Here is a 12,067-nt window from a genome sequence, read left to right as displayed (position 1 = left end):
TCTCGTTTACAATGTCACCTGAAAGTGAGAATAGGTGTTTGCATGGCACCGTTGTAGCTGGCGTGGCAAGATATTTATGTGCCAGACGCGCTAAAAATTCGTATGTCCCTCGATGCTTCAACCACCAGTCCTGAGGACAGGCGTCCATGCTGATCACGGGTTCTGCACAATAATGATCCAAAGCAGTGTGGATCGACACATGTTCATTTTCATTATCTGAGTCAGATGCCACCAGCAGAAAATTGATTTTCTTTTTTGGTGGTTTAGGTTCTGTAGTTTCTGCATCAAAGTGTTGCTCTTTTAAGACTTCTGAAAGCTTGCTCCACACCTGTCCCTCTCAGATTTTGGAAGGCACTTCAGGTTCTTAAACCTTGGGTCAAGTGCTGTAGCTATCTTTAGAAATCTCATGTTGGTACTTTCTTTGCATTTGTCAAATTTGCAGTAAAAGTGTTCTTAAAATGAACAACATGTGCTGGATCATCATCCGAGATTGCTATAGCATGAAATATATGGAAGAAGGTGGGTAAAACAGAGCAGGAGACATACAATTCTCCCCCAAGAAGCTCAGTCACAATTTTAATTAACACATTTTTTTAACAAGCGTCATCAGCATGGAAGCATGTCCTCTGGAATGACGTCCGAAGCATTAAGAGGCATATGAATCTTTAGTGCATCTGGCACATAAATATCTTGCCACGCCAGCAACAACAGTGCCATGCAAATGCTTGTTCTCACTTTCAGGTGACACTGTAATTAAGAAGTGGGCAGCATTATCTCCATAAATGTATACAAACTTGTTTCTCTTAGCGATTATCTGAACATGAAGTAGGACTGAGTGGACTTGTAGGCTCTAAAATTTTATATAGTTTTATTTTTGAGTGCAGTTATGTCACAAAAAACCCTACATTTGTAAGTTGCACTTTCATGATAAAGAGACTGCATTACAGTACTTGTATGAGGTGAACTGAAAAATACTATTTCTTTTGTTTATCATTTTACAGTGCAAAAATTTGTAATAAAAAATAATATAAAATGAGCACTGTCCACTTTGTATTCTGTGTTGTAATTTAAATCGATATATTTGAAAATGCGGAAAAACTTCCAAAAATATTTAATAAATTTCATTTGGTATTTTATTGTTTAACCGTGTGATTCAATCATGATTAATTTTTTTTAGTTAATTGCGATTAATCCACAGTCCTAGTTAAGATTTTGTCACAGTTATTTTTAGTAGAAGTCATGGGCAGGTCGTGGGCAATAAACAAAAATTCATGGGAGCCCTGACCTGTCCATGACTTTTACTAAAAATAACAGGGGGAGAGAGGGCTGAGGGAAGGAATGACACCTGGATCCTCATGGGGGAGGAGGGACTGACAGCCCCAGCCCCACTGAAGGGGCGCAGTCTTGGCTCCAGACACTGCCAAAGCCGTGGGGGAAGGGGGGCACAGTCCCGGCCCAAAGGTATGGGGGGGGGGGGGAGAAGAGATGCGCATGGCCCTAGCCCCGGCTGAAGCTGCAGGGGGAAAGGAGGGGTGAGCACAGCCCTGACTGCGCCCTGACTGCCTGAAGCCAAAGTCATGGAGGTCCAAAAAAGTCACAGAATCTGTGACTGACCTCTGTGATTAAATCGTATCCTTAATTATCATGTGCAGGTGGAATTTAAACTCTAACATACCTGTACAACAGGCAAAGATGGAAACAGTTCTGAAGGAGATATTGGTTTGACAATCTCCTGAAACAAAAAAAACAAAAACACTATGGTTAAAATGTATTAAACATGGGGGATAAAAAATTTAGGCCCAAACGGTACAGCTTCTAGATAGATGGGGTTACAAAATTATAGTTTAGTCATGTACTGAAGGATCCTGTAATTCCCTAACTTGCTTCCTTCTTAGGTCACTCATCTAGATGTATGCATAGTTATGAATTTATTACTAAGTACAAATAAAGAAAACAAGAATAAATATTGAAACAGAGCCCTACCTGTTTCTTTTCTTTGAAATCAATGACATGGTTAATAGCAACAGTTGAATATCCCACTAGAAAAGGTAAACATATGGTAAGTTTGTTTTGTCCAATTTACTATTTAATAGAAATTAATCAGAATAGAGAGATTTAAGATTAGCAATTAAACTCCACACATCATTTACAAATCTGAAAGGTTTCTTTGTGTAATAATTTGAGATTTCTGAAAACAGAAAATCAGTAGGAAACATGATGCCTTAACATTAAAAATTCCCCCCCCCCCTTTAAATACATGAAGAATTATGGTCCCAGTCCTGCAAACAATTATGCAAATGCTGAATTGTAAGAACACAAGTAATCCCATAAATTCAATGGGACTACTTGCTCCTTAATGTTAGAGCACATGCACAATTGCTTATAGGACCAGTGCCTGAAGGTGTATGTCTACTCAGAAAGAAAGAAAAAAACAAACAAACAAAAAAATGCACAAAAACACCCCGCTGCAGAGAGTCTGAGGGTATGTCTACAATTAGACACCTACAGCTCACCTGGGCCAGCTGACTTGGGCCATGTCTACACTTACATGGCTGTGCCGCTGTAAGATTGCTCATGTAGGCACGTTATGCTGACAGGAGAGCGCTCTCCCGTCTACATCATAAAACAACGTCAATGAGTGGTGGTACCTATGTCAGCTGGAGAGCGTCTCCCGCCGACATAGTGCAGTGGACACGAGTGCTTATGCTGGCAAAACTTATGTCACTCAGGTGGGTGTTTTTTTCACACCCCTAAGCGACAAAAATTTTGCTGACGTAAGTGCTAGTGTAGACATGACCTTGGACTCACGGGGCTCAGGCTAAGGGGCTGTTTAATTGCAGTGTAGACATGGGGCTCAGGCTTCCTGAGCCCTGGGAGCCTCCCACCTCACAGGGTCCTAGGATCCAGCCTGAGCCTGATTGTCTACAACACCACAATTAAAAAGCCCTTTAGCCGGAGTCTGAGTCAGCTGGCACAGCCAGCCGCATATTTTTAATTGTGTGGTGTAGACATACAATCAGAGCCAGGTCAACTGACTCAGGCTCCTGCTGCAGGGCTAAAAAAATAGCAGTGTAAACATTCAGGATCCAGCTCCAGCCCGGGCTCTGAAACCCAATGAGACCCTCCCCCTCCCTGGGGCTCCAGCCTGAGCTAGGGAAGCTACATAGCAAAAATTCCTGACTACCAGGGTGGCTAGTATTACAGCGAAGTTTTACTAGCAATAGTGCACATCTGCCACGATGGAAAGGGAACACGTACACTGGCTTATTCATTGGACCGATCATAAGAGTTAGCCATGTTATCTTTCCAGCCTCAATACACAGGAGAAGTTAAACTGTATTGCATGATGTAATGCAAACAGAGAGACTTAAAACTGGCCAGTAAAACTTATTTTGTTAAGAATGCCCCACAATGCAGTTTGTTTGCTAAACACGGCATTACCAACGGTGCTAAGACAAACACGAACAGACACACAAAAACTGTAGCATGAGGTTGGCTTCCAAATTAGGAGATTTAACACCCCCCTCCCCCATCACATTTAGTTTCAGTCTGGGGATCTAGTCGAAAGGGAGACTGGAAAACCATGTTCTCTCAGTCTAGAGCAGGTCGCCGCAGTGCAGAGAGCACAGGTGGATGGCACAGTTTCAAACGAACGCCCCAGGCTCTGGGAACCAGGCGGAGTTGGCAGGACGATTCCGCACCCAAATCCCGAGACAGTCACTGCGACCACTGAGGCTGGTGCTACCAGCACAAAGGCTACTGCTTACTACCAACAAGGGGGAGAAGGCGGAACAGCCGCACTCTCCGCACCTCGGCTCCACCCCGCAGGGCGGGCCAACAGCCCAGCGCCTAGGGAAGGGGGCATTCCTCGCACGCACGCTGCCGCCGGAGAGCGCCCAGCAGTCCGGCTCTTGCAGCAGGAGTCAGCACCGCCCCCGTGGGCTTAGAGGTGCCCGGTGCTACCCACCCCGAGCCCCGCCCCGCCCAGGGCCTGACAGGCTGGTTGAGCTGCGCGGAGCCCGCCCAGCGCCCCGGGAGAGGCAGGGCGGCCGCTACTCACGGTGCGCGGCGGCCTCCAGCAAACTCTGCAGCGACTTCCTCTCCAGCGCGCCCGGGACGTTCAGATCCGCAAACACAGCAGCCATGCTGCAACCACGTGGCACCAACAGCCTGGGGGCTGCAGCAGTGCGCGTGCGCCTCCGGCCCGGCTCCGCTCAAGGCATGCTGGGAGTTGTAGTTTGGTAGCTGTGACGGTGCATCCCCTTCCCCGCCCAGCCGGCCTGCCTGCCTCCCAGCAGCGCATGACGAGTGACACCGACACTGAGCGCAAGGCCCCGCGCTCGGTGCCCACACGGCGGCCACCTCGGCCCCCGGACTCTCCCGGCTGCACCCAGGGCAGGTTCCCCTCAGTGCAAACGCCGGGTCCGCTCCCCCAGAGCGCCGCGCCGTCTGCGAGCATCTCAGGCGCACAGCGCTTAGCACTCTGGGGGCAGCCAGCTTGGGCCAGGGGCTGTCAGCCTCGCGGCACGGCCCCCGCCAGGAGAGCAGAGCCCGTGTGCGCAACAGGGAGAACGTGCGGCAAAATGTCTCAAGTGGAGACAGCATCCGCCGCAGGCCCCAGCGTGCGGAGGCCGGGGCAGCTTTCTGTGGGCAAGGGGCAGCACCCACGTTAATGCTGCTTCCTGCCCCTACCTGGGGATTCCTTCCCTTGCCGATCCCTGGGTTCGGGATGCTGAACCCCCAGTGCATCAGCCGCAGAGGCACATTTCAAAGAAACTCAGAAAGGTGAATCTCAGAGTTTCTGACCCCCTCAAGCCCCCTCCATAGATGCCTCCCCAGGAGGGGATAACCTGGCTCTTTAGCTACACTGTAGCTCGGTATATAGATATTTTGTGGAGGTGGAATCCTTTTCCGAAACGAAGTTGAAACAGAAGACCTGGTGGTGGGCTCCTTGTTTGCTGGAAAGAACAGCACTGTAGCCACTAGATGGAGCAGCTATATTAAACTGAATGATTACCAATGAAATTATTTAAGGCATCAACGGAGCATTGACAATGACAAGAAAAGGGGAAAATGGGTTTTTAAAACTCCTCATTTTCTGATCGGTTACATTTGAAATGTAATCGACGTTGTTTATAAATAACTATACATTTGGCTTACATACACTATTCATGCATTTTAATCTCTGTTAGTGAACCTCACCCTCAAACCAGGATTCACATTCAGGGAAAATATCAGACAAGTTCTAGTGGTTGAACATTTAAAGAAAGTAGGGGGGACCTAGATGGTCATGTAGGTACCTAGATTAATAGGCAACTAGTTAACTACATATTTTCAACACAAAAGAGTCAGGGTTGCATTTAGTTTAAGTTTTGGGTGAAATAATTATTTTATTTGTACCAGTTAATGCATCTCTCATTATAACTGCCTAGATATACTGCTCTTTCTAATACCAGTGCTTTAGTTCTCTTATTACTTAATCTTAAAGGCTCCTTCCTGGGTTATCCTAAATGTATCTGTTGCAATTATCACTCATTCAGTACAACCTATCGCTGTTGTAACTATGCACACAACATCGATTATACAAACAATGGGAGAGAGTGAGTGAGCCAGCATTTCTTCTTCTCAGGGTCTTTGGAGACTGCTATGGTGAAAATATGTATCTTACAGTTGGAATGGAAAACATCAATACTGGGACACTTCTTTACTTCCTTTATGAGAAAATACCAGAGCCTAGGGATGGCTGTAGAGAAGTCTTTATTTCCTGCTACTGCAGACTTATATCTGGACTTAAGATGGATGGAATTTGGTATTTGGGTGTCAAGAGTCAGTTATGAGTCCAACATGACCCAAAAAGCTGCAGTTTTCTTAACTGCTAGGGGAAAATGATGGTGTCAGTCAAGGAGAAGGTGAGGTGATCTCCAGCCCTTGAAGAATTCCTTCTCTCAACTAGCACCTCTTAGGTCTTGGTTCAGGTTGAGCCAACTATCCTTTTTCCAGGTGCCAGTCTCCTTGATACACTGGAATAAATAGCACCGTTGCACTGAATGAAAAAGAAACGGAGTTATGTGTCATTGGCAATATTTCTTGCACTGCAGCCTGTCCGTTTTACAGTGTCCTGTAATGGTAATACACAGGTGTTAAATAGGAGCAGCAATAACAGAAGGAATTTATGCATCACAACTGTTGGAGAGGGGAAGCAGCTGCCCATCGTGACTCTAAAAGGAATAAGAATAGCCAGCTTAGTGCCATTTTGTTGACTCCTGCCACAAGAAGTAGCTGAATCAACATTACTTCATGTTTGACAATTTTGAAGGTGGATGACAGATGAGAAAGTATCAATATCATAGTTTGCTTCTGTATGTTGCCATAAGAGGTCTGTCCAACAGTATAGCCAGTGCTATTGGTGTGCCAATCAGATGCAGTCCTGAAAGATGTTTTAAGGAATTTCCTTTGACATAGCTGAACATGGAAAAGCTGTAGGTATTATTTCAGGTTTTCTTGAGCTAAGTTTAGGGCTGAATTTGGTTTAGTTTTTCTTCTTGCATTTGTGATGAATTCAAGACTTGCTTTTTAATTATTGAGTATTCATATTGTGGTAATGCTCAGAGGCCCGTCAGGATCTGGGCCCTATTGTGCTAGGTGCTGTACAATGCATAAAGACAGTCCTTGTCCTGAGACACTTACATACAATGTAAAGCCCTGATCAGGTAAACTGATCTGTATTTGTAGCCCCACTGACTTTAATGGGGCTTTGCTTTCTGGAGCAACTTGCAGGGTCAGGGCCATAAACCATGGCCCAGATCCTCAGAGGTATTTAGGTGCGGGGGGGGGAGGGGCAAGTAGGGCAATTTGCCCCGGGCCCCACAGGGGCCCCCCGAGAATATAGTATTCTATAGTATTGCAACTTTTTTTTTATGGAAGGGGCCCCCGAAATTGCTTTGCCCCAGGCCCCCTGAATCCTCTGGGTGGCCCTGTTTAGGTGCGCAACTTCTATTGATTTTAACTGGCTCTGTGTGAGAAAACCTATGCCTCTGGATGGAGCCTCATTTTGTATGTTGCTTAGGCCTTGATCCTACAACTGCTTTTGTTTGGACAGACCCCAGTCTCTGTTAAAACACTTGTGTTCCAGCACTGTTAGCCAAAAACCTCTAATGTGTCCTGCTTCCACCCTTACCGACCCTAAATCCCTCCTGGTGAAGCCACGTTTCCCTTCAGCTAAATTAGTTTTTGTGATCTCAATACTGAGCATAGTTTGGGCCAGGTAGTGCATTTGTCTGGGACTCTCCATGCAGATTCCGAGGGTGCTCACATCCAGCCACGTACCCTGAATTGTGCTGGTGCACTTTCAACAGACAGCTCATGGCAGCTAATGTGAGACTTGCCATAGCTCTGAGTTTAACCCTTCTGGCCGAGCATTTCTTATTAAGTACTCCTATCTCAGTAATTCACTAATTTCATGCTCCTGTTCACCATAGCAGTGCCCTTGCTTGTTTTTGTTGGTGCAGGATGAATTTTTTGTGGTGGTAGAACTTGTCTCCCAGAGATATAGCACCTTCACCATAAGTTTTGCCTTTTCTTGTTTTCAGGTGAGATGCCTCCATAACAGTTTCTGGGTAACTGCACCTGTGTTCTCCCATCCCCACTGTGTAGTTTACTTCAGGGGTTCCCAGTCAAGTCTCAGCTCTCATCTGTCGCTGGGCAGGAACCCTAGTCCCACTCCCTTCTGACCAGATGGTTTTAAGGCTGCACTTACACTGTGATATTCCCAGCAAACCAGTCTGTCTAAAGGCTACCGCCTGTGCTTTGCTTTCTCGTCAAGGGCTATGACCAGGGTATTGCAGCCATCACAAGTTACCACACAGCTCTTTCTAAGCAAGCCATGGTGGATAGAAATCAATGATTTAAAAAAACTTGATTTTTTAAATTTAAATCAGATTTTTTTGATAAAATGTGTCTTGAGGGAAAAACCTATCTAAAGATAGACACATTATAGCTCAAAGATATCTCAGCATGGAATAGGGATTATCAATTCCAATTCTATAGTATGAGACAATATATTCATGCAATGTTTAAGAAAAAATTTGTAAACGAGTTCCAATAGTTCATGGATTAGGGACCCAATCTAATGGGGTTCCAGGGGTTTCTGTATAGATTATTTAGGTTAATCTTTCTATCTACCCAATGGGACTAAGTGCTCAGTCTAGAACAGGGCTCAGCAATCTATGGCACAAAGGCAGCACGCGAGATGATTTTGAGTGGCACTCACACTGCCCAGGTCCCGGCCACCAGTCCCGGGGGCTCTGCTGCCATCCTGGTGTCCTGGACGCTGGCCCCCTGTGACACGGGGTCCTGTCCGTTGGCCCCATTCAGCCCGCTGTCGGCCCCGGGTCCTGGCCACCGGTCCCAGGAGCTCTGCTGCTAGCCTGGGGTCCTACCGCCAGCCCCCTGCCACCCGGGGTCCTGTCTGCCGGCCCCGCTCAGCCTGCTGCTGAGTCCCAGGGGCTCTGCTGCCATCCTGGGGTCCCGTCCGCCGGCCCGGGGCTCTGCTCCTGGCCTCAGCTTGGGGCTCTGCAGCTGACCCCAGCTGCCTGGGGCAGTGAGGGATGCAGACAGGGGCAAGAGGGGGCTCAGTTTAGCACCCCACCTTAAAAATTGTTCCAGTGCCACTATACTGGGATATTTTTAAGTCCTGATTTGCTGCTTACATCACTATCACGTCACGTGTAACAGTGCCGTCTGCCGCATTTATTTTTCCACTGTAAGTTGAGGGGTACATTTGACAAAAGCAAAGTTAGATGTCTGTTCATTTCAGCCTTCTTGGACAGACACATTTGGATTTATTCAAAAGAAGGACCGTGCTGTTTGTGCTTTCTGTTGTGAAATTGTTGTTTGTCGCACATCAAGTGTTTGATGACATTTACAAACGAAGCACGGGCAAACTTTTCTTGACAAAGCAGACAAGACTGAATCGATCAAAAAGGCAGTAGCAAGATATGAGAAGCAAAGCAGTGATTTTAAATGCTTAAGTGTAAGTAAAAATCAAGCCACAGAAGGAAGTTATAAGATTGCACAGGTTTCAGAGTAGCAGCCGTGTTAGTCTGTATCGGCAAAAAGAAGAACAGGAGTACTTGTGGCACCTTAGAGACTAACAAATTTATTAGAACATAAGCTTATATGCATCCGAAGAAGTGGGCTGTAGTCCACGAAAGCTTATGCTCTAATAAATTTGTTAGTCTCTAAGGTGCCATAAGATTGCACAGTGCAGTGCAAAAAAATGGAAAGCCGTTTACAGATAGGGAATATATAAAATAATTTTTTCTCAGAAATTCTGAGGTTTTGTTCAATGATTTGCCAATAAAGATGCGTAACTAAAATAAAAGAACTGCTTGTCTCTGCCAGAACAGTTGAGAGATGCGTAAGTGAAATGGCAGAAAACATTAATGAAAAGCAGACGACTGCATTAAAAGATACAACAGTGTTTAGCATTGCAGTTGATGAGAGGGTGGATATAAATGATGTCCCACATTTTGCAGTTGTTGCCAGATATTGTGCTTCCGATGAAATCCAAGAGGAACTTTGTTGCCTAAAACCCCTGCATGGCACTACAAAGGGGGAAGATATAGGGAAACTTTTGTAAACCATTTTGAAGAATGAGGAGTTGACATCAGAAAAATATTTTGTATGACAACAGATGGTGCTTCTGCCATGGTCGGAAAACAGAAGGGATTTGTAAAGTTACTTGAAGATCAGATTGGCCGCCTGACAGTCAAATTTCACTGTATCATCATCAAGAAAACCTGTGTGCTAAAATTTCAAATTCAGAGCTTAATAATGTGATGAATACAGTGGTGCAAATTGTAAATGTCCTTGTTGCTCAATCTGCTTTGACTTACAGTTTCAAGCACTGCTAGAAGAGATGGACAGTGCTTATAATTCCACTTCACAGCAACATTTGGTGGCTAAGTCGTGACAAGGTTTTGGTGCGCTTTGTAAACTGTTTTGATGCAATCAAGGCCTTTTTGTCGGAAAAAGGACAAAACTACCTTGAACTGGATGATGACAAATGGCTGTGTAAGCTCATGTTTCTAACACCGCTCACCTAAACGAACACAACCTACATCTCCAGGGTGCAGGGCAATCGGTTCTGGATCTTTATGAAACCTGGAAGGCATTTGTTGTAAAACTTGCAGTTTTTTCTCGGGATATTTGAACTTCGACCTTCCGCTACTTCCAACACATAAAAGAGCTATCGAGACGTTGCACCGTCAATGTCGATGATTGGAATGTACATGCAAGAACTGGAATCAGAATTTTCTGACAGATTTCAAGATTTCCAGTGATTTGGCCCGAAGCTTTCTTTTCTAATTAAACCTGAAAAGTTCAACGGAAGCGACTTGGATTTGTCTTTATTTCAGTGGATGGGTGTTGAAGATTTAGAAATGCAGCTCATTCCGTTAAAAAGCTCAGAATTGTGGGCATCAAAGTTTGGAGATCTGCTGAGTGCACTTGAAGCTACCGAGAGAGATCATGGGGCCTCTGTTATGACCTGCTGGACATCCCTGCCAGTGAAATTTAACTGTTTGAAGAAAATTGCGTTTGCAATGCTTTCAGCATTTGGATCCACATACCTGTGTGAACAGGTATTTTCACACATGAAATCTATCCTCTGTCCTTCTTGGAGCCCGTTAACAACTGATCACTCAGAAGTCTGTGTGCATCTTAAAGTATCCAAATATGTGCCAGACATTGGAAAACTCAGCAAGGAAAAGCAAGGGCAAGGATCACACTAAAATTCATATGCTTGTTTTGTTAAAGCATTATATGTTTGCTGTTGAAGAAAAAAATCCAGAATACATAATGTTGTTGTTTTAGTTGAATAAAACAATTTAAATGTCTGTCTGGTGATGTTCTCCTCCTAATACAGCACAAGAAAATCCTCCAAATATTAATGATTAACCTGCTGAATTGGAGATAGTTCACCTCCCAATGACTTCATAAATATCAGCTTCAGTTACATTTGGTGAATGAAATAATCAAACAATCATTCATTTTCTGATATAGCTGTAAAACTAATTTTTCAAATTTGTTTTCAAAATAAATCACTTTAAAAAGGTATAGTGTGTACCTTCTAAAAATGAAACCTACATCTATCTGAGTTGTGAAGAATATGTATTAAGATTATAACAACCAACAAGAATGCACTTTTATGTAGAAATCCATGATTAAATCGAGTCTTCCTGACTAGTGATTTAAATCAAATCCATCCTGAAGCAAGCCCATTTATTCTTAAGGTAAAAGTATTACAGAGAAAACATCTGAAAACAATAAACAGATTTAAACATACATTAAAGATACCAGGAGTCACCTATCATTCTTAGGGGCCCTAGTAGGCCAAAGACTTTCCAACCCTTCCACAATGGGTGGGGCCCCTCTAGGACAGAAGGTCTTGTCCATTTGCTGGAGTAGAAAAGATCTGGTAACAATTCAGGCTCATCCTTTTATACCAAAAGACCTTTCTTTATTTCTTAGTCTCTAGAAAACCCACTTGAACTAGCTGTTTAGTTTGTGATTGACTTTAATAACCCCCCTTCCCGACACACACATTATTTTTAGTTCCTGGAGGACCTGTGGTTACCCTCTTCCTGGAGAAAAACACAATCATACTCATATATAAACCATTCATAAATTAAATACAATGGCCCCTAAAGATACTGAATGGGGATGTGATATCTGTCACAGCTGTGCTGCCTGCTGCAGTCAGTATATGTAATGTAGTCATCAAAAAAGTGAAAAATTCATTTCACATTTGTTTAAGTTTAGCAGATGCTAACATTTATTTTGAGAAGAAGAAAAGAAACACCAAAGAAATGAATGTTTACCACTCTGTTTTACTACCACAAAGTGGTGGTGATTTATTTTCACAAAGCCAGTAAAGAAAATTGCAGCTGCAACATCTCTGCTACAAGTCAAACAGAAACACGATGTGCTAAATACTACATGCTGGGAATAGAAATCCAGGTTCAAATAATAGTTAGCTTCAGAATGTAATTCAGATGGTGGTAAA

General features: G+C 44.2%; 1 protein-coding gene across 1 annotated transcript in view; it reads right to left on the bottom strand.

The window, feature by feature from the left end:
* Positions 1-4,190, bottom strand: part of RPP30 (ribonuclease P/MRP subunit p30) — a 29,248-nt gene extending 25,058 nt beyond the window's left edge. Inside the window, exons 1-3 of the mRNA XM_034775494.1 lie at positions 4,061-4,190; positions 1,984-2,039; positions 1,676-1,732 (exon numbers count right to left, since the gene is read on the bottom strand). Coding sequence (XP_034631385.1) covers positions 1,676-1,732; positions 1,984-2,039; positions 4,061-4,145 — 198 coding nt within the window. The 5' untranslated portion in view covers positions 4,146-4,190. The remainder of the gene's footprint in view (positions 1-1,675; positions 1,733-1,983; positions 2,040-4,060) is intronic.
* Between the last annotated feature and the right edge of the window lie 7,877 nt (positions 4,191-12,067).

The sequence above is a fragment of the Trachemys scripta genome, chromosome 7 (assembly GCF_013100865.1).
Source record: "Trachemys scripta elegans isolate TJP31775 chromosome 7, CAS_Tse_1.0, whole genome shotgun sequence".
NCBI classification, from domain to species: Eukaryota; Metazoa; Chordata; order Testudines; family Emydidae; genus Trachemys; species Trachemys scripta.
This window is presented reverse-complemented; position numbering and strand designations above follow the sequence as displayed.